General features: G+C 57.5%; 1 protein-coding gene and 1 long non-coding RNA gene across 4 annotated transcripts; one reads left to right on the top strand and one right to left on the bottom strand.

The window, feature by feature from the left end:
- Positions 1-23: 23 nt before the first annotated feature.
- On the bottom strand, positions 24-16,497 carry LTBP3 (latent transforming growth factor beta binding protein 3). 3 transcript variants are annotated; one of them, XM_074371741.1, is made up of 28 exons: positions 15,661-16,495; positions 12,439-12,768; positions 12,084-12,286; positions 11,790-11,895; positions 11,469-11,561; positions 11,171-11,293; positions 10,540-10,698; positions 10,268-10,453; positions 9,788-9,804; positions 9,639-9,711; positions 9,372-9,461; positions 7,459-7,584; positions 7,243-7,374; positions 6,990-7,118; positions 6,627-6,749; positions 6,301-6,423; positions 4,280-4,402; positions 3,914-4,033; positions 2,914-3,042; positions 2,439-2,606; positions 2,173-2,256; positions 1,778-1,906; positions 1,536-1,673; positions 1,301-1,441; positions 994-1,155; positions 814-894; positions 597-728; positions 24-433 (listed from the first exon to the last, which is right to left on the bottom strand). In XM_074371741.1, the coding sequence occupies exons 1-28, from the start codon at positions 15,980-15,982 to the stop codon at positions 282-284; spliced, it is 3,894 nt and encodes a 1,297-aa protein (XP_074227842.1). In that variant the 5' UTR covers positions 15,983-16,495; the 3' UTR covers positions 24-281. The 3 variants fall into 3 exon arrangements, with proteins under 3 accessions (XP_074227842.1, XP_074227844.1, XP_074227843.1); XM_074371743.1 differs by lacking the exon at positions 7,243-7,374 and having other exon boundaries at positions 15,661-16,497; XM_074371742.1 differs by lacking the exon at positions 9,788-9,804 and having other exon boundaries at positions 9,639-9,712; positions 10,267-10,453; positions 15,661-16,496.
- LOC105070684 (uncharacterized) lies at positions 16,419-22,067 on the top strand. Its single transcript, XR_835441.3, has 4 exons — positions 16,419-16,850; positions 20,049-20,249; positions 20,715-20,770; positions 21,225-22,067. It is a non-coding gene; the product is annotated as an uncharacterized LOC105070684 (long non-coding RNA).
- The last annotated feature ends 1,625 nt before the right edge of the window (positions 22,068-23,692 follow it).

The following is a 23,692-nucleotide window of genomic DNA, read 5'->3' as shown; positions in this document are numbered from 1 at the left end:
AATTTGCTTCAGAAACCAAGAAGTAAAGAGGCACGATCTGATTTATCAGTTTCTAGGAAACGCCCTCTGGAAGGAAGACCCGCAGCGCTCGAGAGACCCAACATCCATCCGCCTGTGAACCGGACGGAGCCCGTATGGGCGCGCTGGGAACATGGGTCGCGGGGAAGGGGTCTGCGGGCCCCAAAGGGTCCCTGGGTCCGAGGCACAAGCGGGAGGCCGAGCTCGCCCCGAGTGTTGGGCGGAAACCCCTCTGATCGCCTAGATCCAGGCAGAGGATGGTGTCAGCGGCGGCGCTGGGGCACGCAGGCCCCATGCGGGCGGCTGCGCGCGAAGCCAGCTTTGCAGACGCAGCGGAAGGAACCGCTAGTGTTCACGCAGCGCTCGCTCTTGCACAGTAGCCCGCGCTGGTTCAGCTCTCGGCACTCGTCGATGTCTGGAGGTGGGGGTGACAGGTGCGGACTTCGCGAGGGCGCCACAGCCGCGCGGCCCTCTGCTTCTGGGAACCTCAGGGTTCTGCAGGACCCGGACCCGCCCCGCCGGCCCGCGGCCAGCCTCTGGTCCTGCCCCCGTGGCCCTGCCCCCTAGGTCCGGCTCACCGACGCAGCGCGCACGGGAGGCGTCCAGCTGGAAGCCGCCGGGACACTCGCACACTGCGCCTCCCGGCCGCGGCACGCAGCGGCCACTCACGCAGCGGCACTCGTCCGAATCCTCCTCGGAGCTGTCCTCTTCTGCGCCGGCCAAAAGAATGCAGGCGTCAGCACCGCCCCTAGCCATGGCCGCGGACCCCGCCTCTGCCCCTCCCGCTACACTCACCTCGTGGGGGCTTCCCCAGCAGCAACGGGCTCGCGTCCCAGAAGGAATTGCTCTCACTCTGCGACGTCGGGCACTGGGACCCTGAGAGGAGCAGTGGACGGTGAGCAGTCTGCAGCGTCGATTCTCTCTGGCTCCCGTCCTCAAACTCCCTCCGGGCCAACCCCTTCACCGCCTGCTTACCGGCGCCACGCGGCGGGCACGGGCGGCACTGGGCTCCCCAACCTCGGCCCTGGCGACAGCAGCAGTCGTCGAAGGTGAGGGCGGGCCCTGCCAGGGGACCCGCACACATGCCATCCTCTCCGCGCTGGCCCCAGCACACGTCCCGCCGCTCCGGGGCACGCTCTGCGGAGGTGAACCCGGAGTCAGGGAGGAGCCTAAAGCATGGACCACCTGTTCCCAATCCAACCCACCCTAGCGGGAACCTCAGCCTGAGGTCTCCACGCGGTGGACAGGGTCCTGGAGAGCTCAAGACCACCCTCGCCCTCACCGGCCGGGCTCTCAGGGAGCTGGCAGTCGCGCCCAGAGGGCCCGGGTATCCAGGGCAGGCGGCACTCGCAGCGGTAGGAGCCAGGCAGGTTGACGCAGCGGCCAGGGCGGCAGGCTGCGGGGTCCTGGCACTCGTCCACGTCTACGGGCAGCGAGGGGATGGGTGAGAGTGGTAGTCACAGCTTGGTTCCGCCCGCCTCCCTCCTGTATTCCCAGCCCGCAGACCCCGGCCTCACCCATCTCCTCTGGGCTCAGGCACTGGCGCTGCGCAGGGCTGTACTCGGCCGGGGGTGTGCAGGCGCAGCGGTAGCCGCCGCGCGTGTTCTCACACACTCCGTTTCGGCAGTTGGACTCGTCCAAGCACTCATCCACGTCTGCGGGGAGCAAAAGCGCGAGTGGTAGGAATCGGCACGGAGTCGACTGGTTGTGCATGTCTCCCGGCTGCTTTCCCACAGCCACGGGGGCCGGCTGCACTCACCCACGCATTCCAGCAGGTTCCCATCGTAGTAGAAGCCTTGCTTGCAATAGCACTCGTAGCCGGGCTGCGTATTCACGCACTTGCCCTCCTTGCAGATCTCCGCCCCGAACAATATGCATTCGTCAATGTCTGCAGAGTGACAAGCCGTTGGCGCCCACAACATCTACCTACCGGGCCACTGAGGCCCGGCAGCCGAGGAAGTGTGGGTGGGGCTTACCATGGGAGGGGAAGAAACAGTGCGAGGGGCTTTTCCGGACGCTGACGTAGGAGTGATGTGGGCGGGGCTTCCCCTAGTGCCCGCAATTGATGAGCAAGCACTGGTGGGATCCCGCAGGTACAAACCTCGGCGGGCGGGGCGGGGCTTGCCAGGTGGGCTGAGCCGTGTTAGGGCTTACCACGGTGGGCTGGAATGCCATAGTTGACAATGTTGTTGTCCTGGGTGTAGCCCTTCCCGTCTGGGCAGAGGCTGTGGAACTCAGCTACCGGGAGACAGCGGCCGCGGGGAAGGAAGGAGTCAGGATTAAGAGTGCGTGCTGGCAGTCGGGCGCCGGGTCCCGCCTCATTTCCCACCTACCCAGGGAGGTGTCCTCTCCCCCAATCGTTTCCAAATAAACTGAGAACTGAGGCCCTGGAAAGGGAAAGGGCCTGCCAGGCTTCTGACCTGAGCTGTAGACTGGGCAGGGATAGATCTCGCAGTGGTCTCCCCAGCCAGCCCCCAGCGAGCAGCAGCACTCCTGCTGGGTGACATTGGTGGCCAGTACACTGTCGCAGAACACGGTGTCATCAAAGTTAAGGTAGCACTCCTTCTTGTGGTGGGGCTGCTCCACCTCTGAGGGGAGGGAAAGCAGCTCAGAGTCCTGCGGAATGTCTGCCTGTCCACACCACCTGCCAGCCTCATCGCTGTGCTCCCCCACATTCCCTGGCTCCCTTCAGCTGCCCTGTGAAAGCCAACCTCCATCCTCGATGTGGCATTCAGGGCCCTCCTGCGAGGTCTGGCCCTACCGGGCTTTCCCAGGCCAAAGAGATTTCTTCCTGTTCCCCACATTCCAGAGGGTGGGACCAGGATACAACTCTGAACCTCAGCTGCAGCTCAGGGGAGCTGTCTAGATTGAGGAGGGAGCTGAGAGGGCACTCACCCTCACAGCCGTGCTGGTCCTGGGTGGGTGTGAAGCCCTCATCGCAGACACAAATGTAGGAACCCTGCAGGTTCTCGCAGGCCCCGTGGGGAAGGCACAGGCCGGGGTCCTGGCTGCACTCATCTATATCTTTGGGGAGCAGAAAGAGTTGCTTAGAGGGAAACCAGCCCCTCTTTCCCAGGGAGTGTGCCTCAAGGATCTCACACAAGTTCAGAACCTGAATTTCCACTCTGACTTCAAAGTACACACAACAAAAAATCCACTTGTGTCTGTCAAAAAATCCACACATGGGTAGATGTGTGCACAGTCAATGCATTATTCATCATAAAACCTACAATGGCTCCCACTGACAACAGAATGAAGTCCTAACCTCTGCTCAGCATTTGGGGACTTTCAGTTTGGTCTCCAAATAGCTTTAAGTCTCATCACCCTTACTCTGAACCACCAACACCCTCAACTCTGTTTAGGGCATAGGTGTCAATTCTCCCTAAAAACACAACTAGCTCCTTCCAGATCTCTGTGCTTTGCAAATATTGTTATTTGGGTCTAGAATACCATCCCCTGCTTTTCTCTGCTTAGGGAATCTATTTGTGCTTTAGGAAAGCCTATTTATGCTTCAAGTTCCAATTCAACTCTCACCTCTCTGTTGCAATTAATCACTAGTCCAGACCTCCTTTGGCACTCAGCACCCTGAACTGTAAGAATCAATTTACATGTCAGTCTCCCCTAGCTGGGTCATTGTTCAATACCTAATATGTAGCATAGAACCTGGCACATATTGGATACTCAATAAATTCTTGTTGGATGAATGCATGTAGGGGAGATTTGGCACATAGTAAGCACCATATAATTACTGTCATTATTGTTACTGTTATGTGGAAGAATAGAAGGATGAGTGAACGGATCAATGGATGGAAAGACAGACAGATCAACAATGTGTCTAGGAGATTACTGCTCCCCGCCATTCCTCCTCCAGTACTCTTAGCCAATCCCCTCATACCTTGGCACTTCCTGCCGCCTACCAGCCGATGTCCCTGGGGACAGAGACATCGGTAGGAGCCATTGGTGTTGATGCAGTCACCCCCAATGCAGGCTGCAGGGAAGTCACACTCATCAATGTCTGTAGGGGATCAAAGAGGTGGAGAATTTCAGGGGTTAACCCCACTCACACAGCCTGAGGCTGCCAAGTCTTCCCAGAGGACCTTGGGTAGGGCCCACACTCCATGCCCCGTCTTGGATCTAGATGGGGGCTGTACATGGGAGTGTCTGGCTTGCTTACAGGTAGCCCCTGGGCTTGGGGCCTGGACAGTGGAAGTCTTGGGAGAGGGAGGAACAGGTCAGCCCCTCAGCTCTAGGCCCCCCTCACCCTCACAGCGGCTTCGGTCTCTTGACAGATGGTAGCCAGAGAGGCACTGACACTGGAACGAGCCTGGCGTGTTGGTGCAGATGCCATTGTCACACACGTCCCCAGCCTCACACTCGTCCACATCTGTGAGGCACAGGGGCTGTCAGAAGGCCAGGATGGGGGTGGTCTTGGATCTCTGCTACCCTTTTCCCACTCCCACCCATGGTCTGGAGAACTAGAGCTGAGGCCAGTGGAGCTTGAGAGAAGGACGAGACCCTGACCCCACTCCTGTGTGGCACACCACACCCTAAGGACCAGGCCAGGTTCTGCCAGGAACCCTGGGCTGTGTCTGATTCCAAAAGCTCAAGCGTCCCTATCCTTCGACCATTCTCACTAAACAAGAGGCATCTGCCCCCATCCATTCGTCCCATACTGCTCTGGGCTTCCTTGCCCTAACAACTCTCACTCTTCCCCTACCTGCCATGGCTCCCTTTCTTCCCACATAAGTAACCTTCCCTATGTCTTTGTTCCTACAGATTAATTTCTTCTGTTTGTGTAGTAAAGGGACTTGGCTCTGAGAGCATGGTTCTCTGCAGTCCTTTATAGTGGAAGCTGGTCATTGCCCACACCCCAGACCCCTTCCAATGCTCTTCCCCTGAGGTGCACTTGGCACTCACTCTGGCTTCCAACCTCTCTATTGCTGTCAGCACCCACCTTCTTGGTCCTTCTGCCTCTGTATTCCTCCCCATCCTAGGAGTTTTCAACATCCATTTGGCCAGCCAGGACCAGCTTCTGACCTTACAGTCCCTAATCCCTCAGTTCTGTGACCATCTCAATGCCAGTCACTCACTCTCGGGACAAGGGGCTGGGATCTGTCCCACCTTGGACATCTTAAATGCTGCTTCTTTCCCACTGCCTCTGCTGTTCTCAAGGCCCCTACTCCACCTCCTCTCGCAAGGGCCCAGGAACACCTCTCCTTCCTCCTCAGTGGTCTGGCAGAGTCAGAGCCCTGGCCTGCTTCTCAGGATCCTGGGTGCTGAATGAAGCTGGAGCCAGCCACCAGGCTGAGCACACTGGGTGCCTCTACTCCCTCTGGCCTCCAGCCCAGCCAGATCCTCAGAATAGCTGGTGCTTACTCCCCTCTCCTTCACCTTGACATCTAGTTAACAAGCCCAGGCAATTTGCCCTAATATTTCTCTAACATCACATAATCTCATGACCATCCTGAGGCCACTGTTCTCATGACATCCATCACTGTCTCTGTCCTAAGTCTCCACCAGTCCTCCAGCCACTCTCCACAGTGGGATTCAGGGAACTTTCTAAAACAAACCGTGAATCTTACCAGTCTTCCTCTTAAAATGCTTCAGGTGCCTCCTAATACCCTCAGGGTGAAGCTCAACCTCCCATGCAGGGCTTGGGGGGCCCTTCAGGGCGTGGGGACCTGCCCCTCACCAGCCAGCCTCAGCCCCCATTCCTGCTTATAAATCACATTCCTTGTGTGCTCCCTGCTGGTTTTCACCTCTCAATCCGCTATTGCTGAGCCTGGCATGCTGTTCCATCTCACCTTTCTTTACTTGGCAAATTCCTGTTGATCCTCTAAGACAACTCAGGCCTTCCCTTCTCCCAGCCCCGCTGATGTTTCCCAAAAACATCCAAATTCCATCCAGGCCGACAGCCCTGCGCTCTCCAGTTTCTCTTAATCCCAGCCCTCAGCCTGTCCCTTGATGCGTAAGAAGCATTAGTAGAGGGGGGACCACTGATACCCCCTTTCTTTTATATCTTTTTGCCCCTTCAAATTTAAGTAACGTGCTTTGCAAACGAAGCTTCAAGCTTTGCCTCCTAACACCCTTGCTATGTAGAAATTCTGGTGGCCCCGTCCTCCGCCAGGTTCGCTGAGAAAATGAGTGAGTGGATCAGCGAAGGGTCAGTGTCTGTGAATTAGCTACCTCCTCCCTACCCGTCTGACAGACGGGGTGACCTAGTCCCCAGTTTCAGCGCGTGAGTGGGTGGCAGGTGGCAGGGTGGGGAGGGCTGGCGCTCACCCAGGCAACTGCGGCCGTCCGGAGCTGGTGCATAGCCCTGCGCGCACGTGCAGCGGAAGGAGCCCGGGAGGTTCTCGCACCAGCCGGGAGAGCAAGGGCTGCCCTCGGCGCATTCGTTCACGTCTGCGGCGGAGAAGGCTCCCCTCAGACTCTGCCCCACTGGACGATGCACTGTGCCAGGGTGGGGGCCCCTCTGTCCAGGATGAGAGGGTCCCTCTACTCCCAAGAAGCTCCACTGTAGAGGCAACGCCCACCTCCACTAGCCCCGCCCATTTGCGTTCGAGGCCCCGCCCCTACCCAATCCCAGACCCAGGCCCCGCCCTCACCGCGGCAGGCCCCGCCCCCCTGGCTGCGGTAGCCGGGCAGACAGGCAATGCACTTGAAGCTCCCAGGTTTGTTCTCGCATTTGCTATCCGGGCAGGAGCTAGGATCTCGGCACTCGTCGATGTCTGCACGGTAGGGAGGAGGAGGACCCATTTGGGGACAACACGGCCGGCCAGGTGCTCAGGGTCCTCGGCAGGGCCTCCCTCCGTCACAGATCAACAAGGTGAAGCGAGCCCTCTGGACTCCGGGACCACAACCTCTGAGAGGCCCAGAGCGGGGCACAGACGGGAGTGAGGCCCTCCGCCCCAACCCCAGGCCGAGGGACCTCTGAGGACCCCCGTCGGTCTGGATGGGGTCTTCCCCACCTTCACACACAGGCGGTCTGGAGGCTTTGAGCCGGTAGCCTGGGTAGCAGTTGCACTTGTAGTGACCGGGAAAGTTGATGCAGAAACCGCCGTCGCCGCACAGGTGAGGCTTGGCGCACTCGTTCAGGTCTGCGCGGGAGGAAGGAGGCACGCGGGGAAGGCAAGGGGCGGCGGAGGGGATTACACGGCGGTCAAGGGGAGAGTCCCCCGGCCCATCTAGCCCCAGCGCCGCCCCGGGCCCGGCCGTGCTCACCCACGCACGAACGCCCCCCCGCGCTGACGTGCAGGCGGTAGCCGCGGTTGCAGTGACAGTTGTAGGAGCCGCCGGTGTTCATGCAGATGCCCCTCCCGGCGCCACACGGCTCCGCCTCGCACTCGTTCACGTCTGAGAAGTACGCGCCGGCCGGGAGACGTTAGAGGACTGTCAGGAGCCAAGGCCGTCACCACGCCACCCACTCGCCATGCTCACCCACGCAGTAGCGGTGCTGCGGATGCGACCGGTAGCCCGGGTTGCAATGGCAGGAATAGTCCGAGGGGCCCGGGACGCACTCTCCGTGGCCACAGATGTTCTGGTTCAGTCTGCACTCGTCCGTCTCTGCGGGGGGGGGGGGGCGGGGGGGGCAAGTTAGGGGGCCGAGCAGGGAGCATTCACTTTCTGCCACGTCCCCAGGGCGGACCTGGATACCGCATCCCTAATGACTGGGGTTCCTGAACCTGGTCGTACCATGACCTCGGGTCTCTGTACACCCATACTCCAACCCTAGGATCCCCTACACCTCTATTACAGATAACCCCGACATCACAGCCCCATGTAGCCCCAAACAATGACCCCAGGTCCCTGACATCCCTATCTCAACTCCAGAATCCTTGATACTCCTATCCCCACTTACAATACCCAGACTCCAGTCACCTCAGTATCTTAAACACTGCAGCCTCAATCACACCAACATTCTCTAGACCAGGGATCCTAACACACCTTGCCTTAGGAAACTGGACCCTTCATTCCAGAATAGTTGATTTGCTCCCCCTCCCAAGGTGAGGCTTGTTTCCGGGGAATCCTGGCTTGCTCATGGTCATGCATAGGTGGTCAGATCCAGGAATCCCCCTCACCCTCTTTGTTACCATTCTCAGTACTCCCTGCCTCCTACCTCTCCCTCTCTTGTGCCCTACCCATGCAGCCCAGGCCTTGACTCTGAACTCTACCCCATCTTAAACACACCTGGCCAGTAGGCTCTTGCAGGCTGTTCTTTGTATAGGGTGCCTCTCCTTAGGTGTCCTTAACACCCCTCCTCTAAGAAGCCTCCCCAGGTGCCTGTTCCTCCACATTTTCACAGCTTCCAGGGCTGTCACAGGATTTTCCAAGACAGTGCAGACTTCCAGGGCAGCCATCTTCCACCCAAGCCCTCGCCCCAGGAGCTCATCTAGCCTCAGGTTTTCTATCATGCTGGCAGCTCCCTTGTGGCTTTGGAGTCCACACAGACATGGGCTTGAATTTGGCTCAGTTATGTGACTTGTGGCAAGTTACTGAACTTCTGTTAGCCTCAGTTTTCTCATTTGAAAAATGAAGCTAACAGTGCCCACTTCAGAGTATGAGAAGGTTAAATGCTATTTAGTATGTAAAACTCTTCAGCCAGTGCCTGGCCCGAAACTGCTCAGCCATAGCTAGCAATTATTATGATGCCCAAAACCTTGCAGACACTTCCCACAGTCATTGGGATCAAATCCAAGCCTCTTAACAAGGCTCCTTGCACTGGCCCTCCCCTAGTTCAGAAACACGGACTCTGTGTGGTTTCTCTCTTCTCCATGAAACCAGGGTTTCATGTTTCCATGCCTTTGCCCAAACTGGAATGTCCTTTTCCCCAACCCGAATGCCCATTTCTTTCCCACTTCTCACCGTTAATTTATAACAATCTTTAAAGCCCTGCTCAGCCTTCTCTCGTCACCACTCTACGTGTTATCACAACTCCCAGACTTCCTTCCTTCTTCTGTGATTTATTTTTTCACAGCATAAGAGATATGCTAGATTTTGACTCATTGATCTGTCTGTCATCTCTCTACTCCCCAAGGACAGGGAATTTCTGTCTGTTTTGCATCTCCAGCACCTAAACAGTGCCTGTGCATGGTAGTGCTCAAAAAATATTTGTTGAACATATGAATAAATGCCTTCAGACTGGGCTGACCACCATAATACCCAGATCAGTTGAGGGCAGAGTGGGGCCTCTGCTGCACACCAAGGCTTCCCCAGCACGCAGCCCAGGGCCTGGTACACAGTAAGCCCTGGATGTGTTAGTGCTCTGGAATAACTGGAGTGGGTAAGGGAGGAGATAAACTAAGTTAGGGGCGTGGCTTGCCTGGGGCATGGCCTAGGCGGGCGGGTCTTACCTGTGACCTGAGTAGGGGCGATCTCCACCGCACTGCGGGACGGGGGCAAGTCAGGCAGGAACCACGGCGGCGAGGGCCGGGAGATCAGCTCTGCAGGCAGCAGCGCACACCCGTCAGTGAGTGAGGAGGCTGAGAGAGCCACCCTTCTCTCCGCTAGTCATCAACTAGGAACTTCACACCCAGCTTCACCGCCCCCTGGTGCCTAGGCTGTAAACTTCCCCAGCAGGGACAGCCCTTGAAGACTGGTCCCTGCAGTGCTCAGCTCACCAGGGTAGGGCCGGGCAGGAGATGTGGTGACCGTCGGGTGGCTCTGCTGCGCTGACTGCTCTTCCACCACTGGCTGCGGGTGACAGCAGCATGAGCCCTCTGTGTCTCCTTGGCTTTCCCGCCCCTCCCACCTGGGCTCTCATACTCACTGAGTCTGTGCTCACCCCTAGAAGGGAAGAAGATGGGGCCATTAAGTGTTGGGCTGGGAGAAGGGAGTCAAGTCTGGTTTGGCAGTTGGTTATCTGTGGGCAGGATCTCTAAGAGTTCAACAATCATGTCTCTGGGTCAGGCGTCATGTCTGGGGTCAGGGAGTGTTCCTGTCACAGGTCAATGAGGAAATGGTTGCACAAGGTTCTTGGCTTCGGAGGTTACAGTCAGGGTTAAATCCCTGGGTCAGGGGTCAAAGGATTGAATCTGGAGGGCAATAAATGGTCAAATCCTGTCAATCAGGGGTTAAATCCTAGGGTTACAACATTGGTTAGGGGTCAGAGTGTCAGCTCTGGGGGTCAGTGCTGATCTGGGATTAGGAATTAGAGGTTAGACTCTGAGGTCATATCTGTGGATCAAGGGTCAAGGTGTCAGGTCTAGGGGTTCATCATCTATCAGAAACAGAGGGGGTCGGGCCAGACCTCTCTCTTCCTCTGTGTCCTCAGGTGGTGGTGCCCGGCTGGGGGTCTCAGGGAGCTGCTGGGGCTTGGGTGGCCCGTCAGGGTGCAGGAAAAGGGAAAAGTCACTTTCGCCCTGAATGGTGAGCGTCTGGTGGGAGGTGAGGATGTGGTATCCCTTCCCAGCTGGACAGATCTCCTTGAAGGCAGCTGTGGCCAGAGCAAGGGGCAGAGAAGTGAGCATTTCCTGGAAAGGCACACAGATAGCCCTCTGGCCCCACATGCCTCTAGCTCACCAGTGCCATCAGCTGGGCAGCGCTGGCACCTTGCGCCCCAGGCCTTGCCGACGCTGCAGCAGCAGAGTTGGCGGGTGAGGCGCGTGGTCAGTGGGTGTTGGCACTGGTGCTCAGGGCTCACCAGGCGGAAGCATAGGCTCTTCTCCTCCGGCTTGTCTGCTGCAGGGTCCAGTGAGGGGCATGGGCATCTGGGCCTGAACACTGCCCACATCCCTCTTCCCATCTGCTCCAAACCTTGCCTCTCTGGCCCAGAGGACACTTGATCCTCATGTAGTCCCTGACCCCATGTGACTCTGAATTTCTATGACCCCTGAACCTGTTATTCTGAAATCATGTAACAACAATGTAGACTCTGTGACTACTGACCTAGCTGCTCTAGACTTTATCCCACCCACTCATCAAGCCCATAATCTCATATGACCCTGACTCCATGTAATCCCTGACCCCATGTGACCTCTAAGCCCAGATCTTATGTGACTCCTGAACCCACTTGATTCCTGATCCTATCTGCTCTGGGTCTTGTTCTTCCTGCAGTCAACCCCTGACCCCACTCTGACTTCTGTGACCTTACTGCTTGGAACCTTACCCTCCCACCCATGTCTTGTGACCTCTGAAGGTCCCCCAGTCTCACCAATGCACTGCGTGCGGGAGGGGCCCAAGCTATGGCCCGGTGGGCAGACACAGCGATAGGAACCAGGGTTGTTGAGGCAGTCACCATGGCGACACATGCCTGGCATCGCGCACTCGTTGATATCTGTGATAAGTGGGAGTTTGGTCCCTCCACTCTGGGGCTATAGGGCTACAGCAAGCTGCTCCAAGAACCTCAGGGTCCTGCTCCAGCCCCACCTCCTCCCTTGCCCACCTTGGGACCTCCCCTAGTGACAACTAGCCTGCCCCTCCAGCCCACAGAATCTCCCGGCTGGCCATACCCTGGCAATGTGTGCTGTTGAGCCTCTTGTAGCCCTGGGGGCAGTCGGCGCCCACCTCCCCACGTACAGGCCCTGGCTTCTGCACCCCTGTGTCTGCAGAGAGAGGAGATCATGGCAGGGGAGCACACTGCGGGGCCAGCAGAGAGAGAAGGGAGGGCACTGTGGGGGTGGGCAGAGTGTGATGCTGAGAGGAACTGGGTGGACAGTGAGTGGCTCAGGCTGCTCAGGCTGTGGTCTCCCATTGCAGGGCTGGGAGGGGTGTCCATGGGTCCACCCTGCGGCGGCAAGGGGTGGGGGCATCTAACAAGCCAAGGCACTCACACTGCAGCTGGGGGCACTTGTGGCACTTGCTCTGGCCCCAGGCAGTGCCGATGCTTCCGCAGCAGTCTTCCTGCTTGGTGAGGCCGGGGAGGGGATTGCTGCCACACTAGGGAGAGGAGTGTGGACCTGGATCACAGAGTGCCCAGTCCCAGCCTGGCCTCCCTCCTGAGAACGTTTTCCTCCTCCCCTACTCAACCAGCAGGGCCCCCAGTTTTGAGCAATCCCGGTGAGTTAGAACAGGGCAGCCCTGAGAGACTGAAGGGCCAGTCCAGCGGCGACTGTGAATTCACTCACAGGCTGCTTGGGCAGCGTGTCCTGGAAGCAGCGGCCCAGGGGCTTCTGGGTGGGTGGCCGGGGATGCGGGGGCTTGGGGTGCGGCAGCAGGTGCTGGGACGGGGCCGGACCCTCGGCGTTGGGCCCCTCGATGCGGTGCACTTGGACCGAGGCCTCCGGCGGGTGGTGGACACGCACGTTCACCACAGGGGGCGGGGCCTGCACTGGGGGGCGGGGCACGGTGGCTTCAGGGTTGCCCCGTGCACTGGGTGGGAGTGCGGAGTGCGGAGCTCCTCCAGGGCCGGCCTCCTCCCGGGTCCTGCCACCCTAGTGCCCGCCCACCTCGGCCTCCGGGGGTCTGCCTGTCGCCTGGTACCTTCCGCTGAGATCTGTCCTGGCCCGAGGGGCACCAGGAAGGCTGCATGCTGGGCAGGAGGCCCCTCCCCAGGCCCCGGCGGATCGGCGATCACCTGGACCGCGTAGATGGCGTGCTTGCTGGCCACAGACTCGCCCTCTGGAGCCAAGGGCGGCAGCGCGCCTGTGGACAGGGCCCCAGCCCTGCCAAGCCCAGGGCCTGAGCCGCCAGTGCCTCCACCAGCTCCTCCAGCGGGCACCTGGCAGAAGCGACCCGTGAAGTCCGGGGGACACAGGCACTGGTTTCGGGAGGAGCACTGGCCGCCGTTCATGCAGGGCAGAGGGCACACCACTGGGGAGGAGAGATGGATCAGGGCCCAGGCAGACCCCTGTCCCCAGCCCCTAGGCCTAGTCCCTCACCCACATCCTGCAACTTCCCCACTTCCTTGCCACCCACTGGTCCTCCTTGGGAAGCTGGTTTTTGTAACACATCACACACACAGAGAAACTACCCTCCAGGTCTCCCAACATCCTTATATGTGTGGGGCCACTGGAGTCTTAAATCTTGGACTTAAATCCTAGCTGGGAGGCCATGTGCCAGCTGTGTGGCCCTGAGCAACTTACTTCCCTTCCCTGTGCCTCAGTGTACTCATCTATAGGGGTGACCTGTCTATTAAATGAGGCAATGCATGTACAAACACTTAGCACAGTGCCCAGTACACAGAGGGTGCTTAATAAGTAGTAGCAAATGATGATAATGGTGATGGTGATGATTAAGATGATGGAATAGCCTTTCCCTCCCCTTGGGCCTTCCCCAGAAATCCAGTCTCCATCTGGTGCTTTCTCCTCCTCCCCACTAAATTCCTCCCCTGCTTCAGCCTACTCTAGACTCTTGCTCCCTCTGTCTTGCCATCCCAGGGCCATGCTTCTCCATGACCAACTTAACTATACCTCTCCAGGACCTCTCTTAAGCACCTCCACCCAGGAGATACTGTCAGAAATCAGCGTCTTGCCTCCCCACCTCCTCTTGGCCTTGGACCACCACAGGGAAATCCCTACATGCCCAGGCATCCATAACTGAGCCTTGAGGCTCCATCTCTCCAGCTCCCACCCCACCCAGTTCCAGCCTCTGTCACATCTCATGAATCCATATCCCCTTCTCTCCATGTGCTCTGCTCCTCCTGCTCCTGGCCACATCCCAGTACCCTCAGAGAAACTTGCCTCAGGCAAAGCTCTGGCATAGTCACACCCCCAGCTCACAGCTTGCTTCCTTGCCTTCTCTCCACAAAACAGAAGAAACCTTCTTTCTGCCCATACTCCTCTGTTCCTTCCACCTACACCCTACACTCCAGGACTCAGCTCCCATCTCCTACAAACAGGCCACATCTTCTACCTCCCTGGCTTTCATCGTGCCATTCCTGCCCCTCCGAGCCTTGTCCCCCATCTCTACCTACTCACATCTTATCCCTCCAGTCCAGCCCCCTCCCCCAGGAAGGGAGCCCTTCCTCAGATCCCACCCACCCTCTGCCCCAGCTCTACCCTGTTTCCCACAATATAAAGGGTGCTTTGGAGGGCAGGGCCAGGTCTGCTTCAGCTCTGGGTGCCAGAAGAGGTGCAGAGGGAATGAGTGAAGGAATGTCTCAGTGAGAGGATGGGATCTCTGTCTTTCTGACACACACTCACATCTGAAATCCAGCCTCGGGGACCTGAGCTCACACACCAGCCCCAGCCAATCTCCTGCCTGCCCCATGGCTGCCCTCACTTCCCAGGATGGGAAGGTAGGAGTGCTACTTGTGGACACCTGAAGGGCCTCAGAGGGACAGCCCACATGCATGGCCATGGGGGCCTGGAAAAGAGTATCCCAGCCCAGCCCATCCTGCCAAGCCTCTTGGGGCCAGGCTCTCAGGGCAGAAGGGGTGTGTCCTGGGTCAGGGGAGGCAGGATCCTCTCCTTCCTGCCTCCCAGTGAGTCACTCATAGTGGTGAGGGTGACCTCCCAGTGACACCCGCCCACTGTGGCCTGGGCACCGAGCCTGGGGGATGTGGGCAGCACAGATGGAGACAGCATCCTGGGTAGGATGGTCAGGGGGCCTGGGAGGCCAGGCCCACATTCACTCACACGCATAGTCATTTCATCACACACACGCGCACAGACTCATTCTGACACCAGCACAGGCTTACACAAACACTCCCATAGTGACTGCAGACATGCACCCAAGGCAACACAAAGAAACATGGACTTGATCCCCATGTGCCACTCCAAAGCCCATGCGCGCGTGCACACACATCTCATGAGAACCATGAACCACATCTGTGGAGTTCCTCAGGTCTGTGAGTCGGCATGTGAGTACAGGAACGTGAAAGAGGGGCTGTTTTGCTGGTGCCATCCTGGGCCTGGCCTAATTACCCTGTCCAGGAGGGTAATTACTGCTGGGACACCTCCTCCAGCCTGGCCCACAGGGCCCTGCCAGAGGACAGCTGAGCCCCAGGCCTGGGCCTTTGCAGAGAGATGGTGGGAAAGGGGTGGGCTCTAAGTGGAACTGTGGAGTCATTAGGGCTTGTTGTGGGGAGACTCAGGGCCTCTGAGGCAGAGCTGTTAAGGGCTTACGGGGGAAGCATAGATAGGGCACCAGGAAAAAGAGAGACTGAGGACCCAAACCAGCCCCAACTTCCAGGCCTGCTTCCCACTTGTTAGGCCTCAACACCCCTCCCCTCTAAGACCTGGCTGGTAACAAATTCCCTCACTCCTGGCCCTGACCTTGGCTCCTCCTCCCAGGGAATGCAGGTGTCTACTGCTGGCAGGCCCCACTTTAGGCATTTTTTAAAGACTTTTCCTGTTTCTTCTAGCAAGTGTGTTTCTTGGGGGAATATCATCCCTTCTCTGAGACCTCAGACCACCAGCTCACAGCTCTCAAAAGCCCTGCCTGCTGACTCTGACTCCTGCTCAGAATCCAGCACTTTCCTAGAGGCCTGTGTCATCCAGGACTCTTAGCATTACCCCACACCTTAGGCCTCAACCCCAACTCAAAGCTGTGAAGTCAAGGCTTCCATGCACCCCCCCCCCCAACTCTGGCCCCTGGACTCCAGCCTCCCAAGCCCCGGATGCCCCTGGAGCCCCAGGCCCCAAGCGCTCTGCTCTTGGAAGCCATGGCCCTCAGGGTCACATGGCCTACCCTGAGGTGTCTCTCACTTCTGTCCTGATGCCTGCCTTCCCCGCTCCCCCTCCCCGTGCCCCCGGCCCTCACCCACGCGGAAGCCGGAGCCCGTGAGCGTATCGGTGCTGTGGCCGTTCTCTCCGATGAGCGTCATGTTGGAGCCCTGCTGACAACTGTCCCGACACTGGCCCTTGAGACAGGTCCGCTTGCAGATCACCGGCGCAAAGACCACCTTGAAGCGCTCGCGGGCCAGCGCCCCGCCCCCGCCAGCGCCCCTCTCGCCCGCTGGTCCCCCCTCGGCCCCGCCGCCCGGGCCCAGCAGCAGCAGCAGCAGCAGAGCCAGCAGCCCCGCCGCCCCCGCCCCGCGCATCTCAGGGGCCAGGCCGCCAGCAGCCCCACGGGGCCCGGGCATCCGGGGCCGCAGGACCCGGGGGGAGCGCCCGAGCGGGGGTGATGGTCCCCGCGCCCGAGGGGTATAGCAAGCCGGGAGCCCCGGGAGATGGGTAGAGAGGGCAGCGAGGGAGAGGAACGGAGGGAGCGCGCGGGGAGGGGACAGCAGGCGCGGGAGCGGGCCCAGTGAGAGGCAGAGAGATGGAGGCTGGACCGCGGGGAGCCCAGAAACTTCCACCACCCCGAGAAGAAGCCCAGCCACGAGCCGGGGCCGGGGGCCTGCGAAGGCCCCAAACTGAGGCTGGAGCGAGGAGGCCAGAGCAAGTTGAGGCGGAGAGGAGGAGCGAGGGGAGAGGAAGGCCGGGCGGCCGGCCCGGTCCGCGCCTCCCCCGGCCGGGCTGGGCTCCCGCGGCCGCCGGGAAGCAGGGAGCGCGCGGGGCGGACGCAGGGAGAAGTGAGCAGTTGTTTTCCCTGGCTGGAGCGCGGCGCGGCGGCGGCGAGGGGGGCTGGGATGCTGGCCCTGGGCCAGGGAGACAGTTTTTTTCTGTTTAAAGCGTCGTCGCTGCCGCCTGGGGGAGCGAGGGTGTACGGGCGGGTGGAGGCTGCGGGTGGGGGGGGGGGCGGTCCCCGCCCCAGATGCCCGCCCCGCCGGAACCCGCCGCCGCGCTGGGCCCTCTCCAGTGGGCCCTCACCTGGGACCGCTGGCTGCCCCTCCGGATTCCTCTGGGCGGGGCCGGGAGGCCCGCGCCCACCTCCGCCCGGTCGCTTCAAAGTGGGAAACCGAGGCTGAGAGAGGAAGACGGGCCTGGCCCGGGGTCACACGGACTGTCGGAAGCCAGGTGGAGCTGGAACCCAGGCCTCTCAGCCCTTGCTCTTCCTCCCTTGCACAGGTGGGGGTCTTACCACCCCAAGATCCCTTCTCATTAGTACTGATCCACTCCTCCCTGAGGACAGGACTCAAGGAGGGGGCACCGCTTAGCCAAGGCCTCAGCGAGGTCCTAGGAAGAAGCCTGTGGGGTCCAGGAGAGGAGCAGATAGGGCAAATCTAGAAACCCAGCTTCCCTGCCAACCCCTTCTAAATGGCTTCCTGGTGCCCACCCTGCCCCCGCCCCTTCGCCTTGTCTGGCCGGGCTGGCTCTGGGCCTCAGACACTCTGGAATCGCCAAGGTCTGAGCTCAGGGCCTGGCCCCCTTCCCAGGCTAACAGCCGGGAGGAGGGGGGTGATGCTTGAGGGCCTGGGGCTGGGGAGGGGCACAGCAGGGCCCCAGGGCAGGGGTTGGCAGGGGCTGGGGAGGGACCTTGAGTTTGGTCAAGGCTGGAAAGGAGCCAGGTCTGTCCACTGGTCTGGAAGGGAGGCCCTTGAGGGCTGCAGTGTCCTGGGGCCCAGGCCATTTACTGGGGACCTGGCTAGGAGACCCCAGGATTCAGTCTCTGACTCACAGAACTCAGCAGGGGGTGGGTGTGACCAGGGAACATCCAGAGCAGGACACAGCCAAGTCAGGGTGCCACCGTCTCCAAGGGGAACAGGGGTTGCAATCTGACTGAGGGAAAGGGGGTTCAGGAACTTGCCTTTAGGCACACCCGTGCAAAGAACTCATGGTTTTTAGTTTGAGGGTAGGCTTATTTGGGGGAACTGAGGGAGACCCTTTAGTGGACCCCTGCCTGAATTGCTCAGTGGGCTCAGGTCCTGTTCAGATAGTCAAGTGCTGCAGATGGGGCAACCCCATGTCCCCAGGGGAGCTAGGAGGGTATGTAAAGGGCAGCCCCCACCCTCACTCGGGTCTCCAGTCACACACTGAGGCAGGGAATAGTACTGAATGTTTACTGCCTGCCAGGTGTACAGCTGAGCATTCTGTAGTCATTTTTCCCTCACATTCATCTGCACCTGACCCTCCTCTGCCTAGAGGAGCCTGTGACTCACCTTGGAACACAGCATTAACAGACCAAGGTTGGAGTCCTAATCTCTCCAAGCCTCAGTTTTCTCATCTGTAAAATGGGCTCTGTTCATTCAACAAACTGGGAACCTACTGCAGGCTTTTCTAGCAAGTAGAACTAATCTCTGCCCCCCCTGGAGCTTCTGTATTGGAGGAGACAGACCTATGACATCAATTCACACATGACTGAGGCTGTGACAGAGGTCGGTGCTGGGACGGAGAAGAGCAAGGAGCCGGGAACAAGAGTGGTCGTGGTGGGACCTGGAGGTCCAGGAAACCCCTCTAACAAAGGGACTTTTAAGCCAAAAGCTGGAGGAGGAGCAGGAGTTAACCCGGTCTGCGGTCAGCTCAGCAGGGGGAAGCCTGTTAGGAGGCCAGAGGGACTGAGTGGCCTGTGGAGACAGTTTACACAGGAGCATGCAGGGGTGAAGGCTAGGAAAGAGATTCATTTCTTTTAGGAACTGAGAGAAGGCCAGTGGAGCAACGGACTGGGAAGGAAGAGGGAGAAAGAGCATCTGCAGGTGGGAGGCCACAGCGAGGAATTTGGGTTTTATTTTCATTACAGTGGGGCTGTTTCAGAGCAAGAGGGGGTGCTGTTGCCATCACCCCAGGAAAGTTGATATACCTTGGACACAGTGGGTTTGTGTTTGGGATGTGGAAACTAGGGAAAGCAGAGGGTCCCAGAGAGACAGGTGGCATGAATGGCTCCCAGATTTCTGGCCTGAACCCCTGGGTGGATAAGAAGGCGGCAGAGAGGGAGGCCCGGGGAAGAGAGTGGAGCTCTGTCTGGGAGTTTGAGATGATTGTGTCATCCAAATGAAGACGTCTCAATCCAGGGGTCTGGACCTCTGACAGAATGTCTGGCCTGGAGACGTAGACTTGGGGTCCTCACCATACAGGGATGTTTGTGGCCACAAGAAAGAACAGGCAGCTCAAGAGAGAAGAGGGCCCAGGGCAAACCAGGAAGGTCACCACTCCCAGGTCAGAACGAGGAGGCAGAGTCAGAAGTGACTCAGAAGGAGCGGCAGGAGAAGACAGAGAGGAAACCTGGGAGTGCAATGCAGGAAGAGCCAAGAGGAGAGAGTTTTTCAGGAGCGGGGCATGGCCAAGGGTGTCTAATGCTGTTGAGAGTAGGATGCAGATGAGGCAGCCCTGGTTCAGAGGCTACTGAGGGGACTGAGTGACTGGAAGCAATGAGGGGAGGCACCCCACCCAGTGCTGGGCACATAGCGAGTGCTCAGTGAGCTTCCCTACTGTCAGCACCCAAATCCTTCCTCTCATGAGGGACCCGGCAGGAAGCAGTGGGCACCCTCAGGTGGGTGATGAACATTGACCTGCCGGCACTGGAGCTGCAGGCACTGGAGCTGGAGGGGCGGGCAGCCCTGCCAGAGCTGGGGCCTTCGGCAGAGACCTGCAGTAGCTTTCCACCTGCACAATTCACATTACCCTCGTCTCCTCCTGTCCAGTGGGCCTCCCAGGTGCCGAACCCAAATGAAAGCCTGCTGGCAGGGGGACCTGGAAAGAGGGTATAGCACACAAGGTTAGCCTTGTGGCATGAAACAGAGAGGGCAGGGATGCAGAGTGGGTCTGCAGGGCAGCCTGCGACAGTCTAGTGCTTGTGGTGTCTGTGGCCTGTCCACCTTTTCTCTCTGCATCTCCTGTGTCACCACACTCAGTCACACCATCTTCCTAGAATCTACCAGCAGGCTTCCATGCATCCTAGATCTAAGTTCTCCTGCAAGTCCAAGGAGGCCATGACCTCTGTGGTCAGTCCAGATCACTTCTGCCGCCTAACGGGTCTCCTCAGCAACATTTCTGCCCACTCCTGTCCCTCCTCCACCTGGTGCCAGAGTCACCTTTAAAAACCTAATCCCAACCATGCTCCTTCTCAGCTTAAAAAGCCTCCAGTGGCTTCCCTCTGGTCACCTGGGCCTGCGAAGTCCTCTATGCCTGGGGGCTGCTGAGCTCATGCCTCTGCATGGGGCTGATCCTTCATGTCTCAGGTTTCTGCCTCCAAGAAGCATTTCTCTAAAACAGCCACCTCCGGCCTTCAGGTCACGTCACCTGTTTGTCTCCTGCTGGTCCTTGCTCACAGCCTGAAACGTTCCTTTTTGTGTGTTTGGTTACTTATTGTTCATCTCATCGCCCTTCCAGGAAGGCACAACCTGTCTCCAGACCCTAAGGGCACAGGGGCTGGCACGCAGAGGGTGCTGAAGGTTGTCGATTGACTGAAGAGAGCGAGAGCACCCCTCATGTACATGCACTTTACGCTGGTATGTCATTCACCCCACCAGTGCCCCTACAAAGAGGAAGCCAAGGCTCTGAAAGATGAAACCATTAGACTCAAGTCATCTGGTAAGTGAGATGTGGGGACTGCACTTAAACCTACACAGTGCTCCTGGGAGGGAGGAATGAGAGGGGCCCCACAAATGTCCTAAAGATAGGAGGGTGGGGCCCGAGGGCTTTGCTGGAGTAGGACAACAAAGAGCCCTGGGACCCCCAGTCCCGGGAATGTTCAGACTGCTTAAATATTAGGGAAGATCTCCCTTACGCAGAGGGGTTCCTGAGGTCTGGGGAAGGCCTGGGACATGGCCAAGGTGAGACAGCTGGTCCACAGCATAGCCAGAACTCAAACCCAGGGCTCCTGATGCCTCGTTGCGGGAAGTGGCTGGCTGGGGCAGTGGCAGCCTGCTTAACAGAAGTTACAACTGAGGAGGCAGCATGATGCAGTGGTTGTTTCCTTGCATTTGACTTTCCTGTACCAGCTGTGTGAACTGGGACAATTCTTCATCTTCTCTATGTCTCCTTTCTTGTTTTTAGACAGGGAGGCAATGGAGCTGACTTTCATGAAGCCCTAAGTGGATGCTGACTACACAGTAAGGACTCAGTATACATTAGCTCTTTCAATTAATATCTCGGTCTGGGGTCCACGAGGAGCCGCGCATGGGAGCCCGGCTGCCTGTGGGGCGGGGCAGAGTACCACTGAGAGAGGACAGGCTGTGCGCCAGGCTGCACGTTGCCTCTCTGAGTTCTGAATGTCTTTGGGAAGCTTCTAGGCTCTGAAGAAAGAAATGGCTCTAGGGGGTGGCGGGTTCTAAAGATGATGGTTGGAAGTTTTGGATGGTTGGAGGGGACAGTTCTGCCCCGAAGCGTCTCTCTCCAAAGACACTTTACTGAAAGTGGCTATCATCGAGTCCCTCTGATGTGCCCCTACTGTGATGCAGGGCGCTGAGAGATGGGGTTGGAAAATGAAATGAAAACCCATCTTCATGCTCAATCAATTGGAGAGGATCTTTAGCCCCGTCACTTGTCTCTACCTCTCAAACCCAGGAAAGAGTCCACCATTGAGAATCAGGCTCTAGACATGCACTGCCTGGAGGAGGACCCAGCCCCGCCACACCCAAGCAGGGTGACTGTGGATACATCTCTTAATTTGTCCAAGCTTCAGCTTCTCCATCTGCAAACTGGGGCTGATAATAAGATATAACTCACAGCGTTGACCTGAGGATTAAAGGAGATAATTCAAGCTCTCAGCAGTGCCTGGACCAAAGGAAAAATACCCCAAAGGCGAGTATTATTATGTTTATTATTGTATCATCTTGTCCTTTCTTGTCTCTCAGAAATGTCAGGTCAATTCACCTTGCAGTGAAAAGTAAGAGGAAAAATCAACCCCTCCTGGATGCCTGTTAGTGCGAAGCTACAATAACACCACTCATGATTTTCGGAGCCGTGGCTATGCAGCATAAGCCACTCATTGCTGCATGAACCTGACTCACCAAACGAGGCAGTTGGGGCAGGGGAGTGCTGTAACCAAGCTGTGTGTGAATGTGCCACTGTGCTGTCACTCAGGAACAGGCCTAACTACTGCCACGTCCACTGTGCCACAGGTAGCGACAGATGTTGGGCCGGCTCACATGAGGGTAGGAAGGGGTCTGAAACAGCCTAAGCCCACTGCTTCCCAGACAGCTGGTCTGCCCACCATGACTTATTTCTCTGTTTCAATCTTGGCTTGGAAGGCATTCAGGACAGCCTTAGTTCACTGACCAAGGTTGCTGTGAATGCTAGAATTCTCTGGATAAGCTTTACCACCAGCACCTCTGAGACCTTCTATGTGCTTGCCCCTTGTCAAGGACTGTGATGGGTCTGGGGTTTTACCCTACTTGCAAACCAACAAGCAAACCTGCCACAGTTTCATGCATGCTGCCAGAAGATAGGAGATTCCTGGGTCAGCGACAATGGACCTTATTACTCAGTAAACAGCATGATTATCAGCATGTTGACATCAGTCCTCTTGTCCCCAATTCCCATGGGGGTGGCACCAATGGCCTAGACAGATGCCTGCACAGAGTGGACTGTGGTATGGGAGAGGACTCTAAAATTAAGACCCAAGTCTTTTCTAATGGCTGCCCTTTTCTCTGGAGGGAGATTCTGTCCCCATCTTCCATGGCTATTCACTGTACCAACATCCTTGAGAAGAGAGTCCAGGACAAAGGCTGTCAGTGCCTTGCTTGCAAAATGTGCAGAACCTCAAGAGACCCCTGGAGAATTGTCTTACAATAAGATCCACCCCTCATTTCTACACTGTCTTGACTTTTGGCAAATTTTCCCATGAGTTCACCACTCTGTTGGCAAATATGATCAAAAGAGGCTAGAACCAAATCTGTTCAATATGTCACATACAGAATTTAATTAAAGCTACTATCCATGGGACTCCAAGCAGCAGGATGAAGCCAATTTGCAGTACTGACCTCAACCATGCCTCCCAGCTGAACAAATCCATATTGCATCAGATCTACCTTAGAAAGCCAGGTTGCTTGCTCCTTGGTTCTCTGTATCAACCTTGGCCTGGAAGGCATTCAGGACAGCCTCAATTCACTGATCAAGATTGCTGTGTATGACAGAATTCTCCTGGATTTATTCCTTGCAGGCCAGAGTCTGTGCAATTAATATATCCTGCTGTACCTGGATTAATGCTTCCAGCCATGAGTAATAAAGTCCTTTGTCTCTGACCCAGGAATCGCCTGTCTTCTGCATGCATGAACCTGTGGCAAGCTCACATGTTAGTTTGCAAGTAGGCTAAAGTCAAGGATAAATTTCAAGTCCCTCTGTTTTCAGGAGAGAGACAAGTTAATGGGTGACTTCTGTATAAGTCATACAGTCTCAAGGGTGCACATGGTGTTTCTGGGAAGAAACATGGTGCCCCCAAGTGTGACCTACATCAGTTATGGGGTACCAAGGTTGACAGTGCCTCCAGTGTGGCCTCTCTGCATGTTGGTAGGCCTTAGGGGTCCCAGTCCAACTGAGGCCAGTCCTTGTTTTTGGAGGGCCTGGCTAAGGGCAGTTAGTCCAATCTGTCCTGTTTGTCCAGGCCACCAGCCAGATGGCATTCATGCACCCCATGGCATGACAGAGTGGTAATGGCTCCAGGACTGGCAATGGGGACGATAGCTGGGGGTGATGGTGTTACCAGGTATTTTATGTGACAGGTACAGGAGCTGAGGCTACCCTCTGCTGCTTCCAATCTCTTGGAAAAGATAAGCAGAATGGCAATCAAATCAAGGTCAGAACTGCCTACAGGAGCACTGCAGACCCAGCAGTCTGTTAAATTTAAGTCACTTGCAACAGTTTGAGAGAATTGGACCTGGATGTTTTCCTCCATGAAGAAGGCTCCAGGTGATTCGGCAAGACAAAGGTTACACATTTCTTTCTTTCCCCCATATCTCCTGGGGTCTGAGGTGTTCCCTCCCCAGGTGCCAAGGTTGCTGTTCTCCCTCTACGGCCACAAAATCGATGTGTTC

Source organism: Camelus bactrianus, chromosome 10 (assembly GCF_048773025.1).
Source record: "Camelus bactrianus isolate YW-2024 breed Bactrian camel chromosome 10, ASM4877302v1, whole genome shotgun sequence".
Lineage (NCBI taxonomy): Eukaryota > Metazoa > Chordata > Mammalia > Artiodactyla > Camelidae > Camelus > Camelus bactrianus.
The sequence above is the reverse complement of the archived record's forward strand: the minus strand, read 5'-3'. Positions and strand labels throughout refer to the sequence as shown.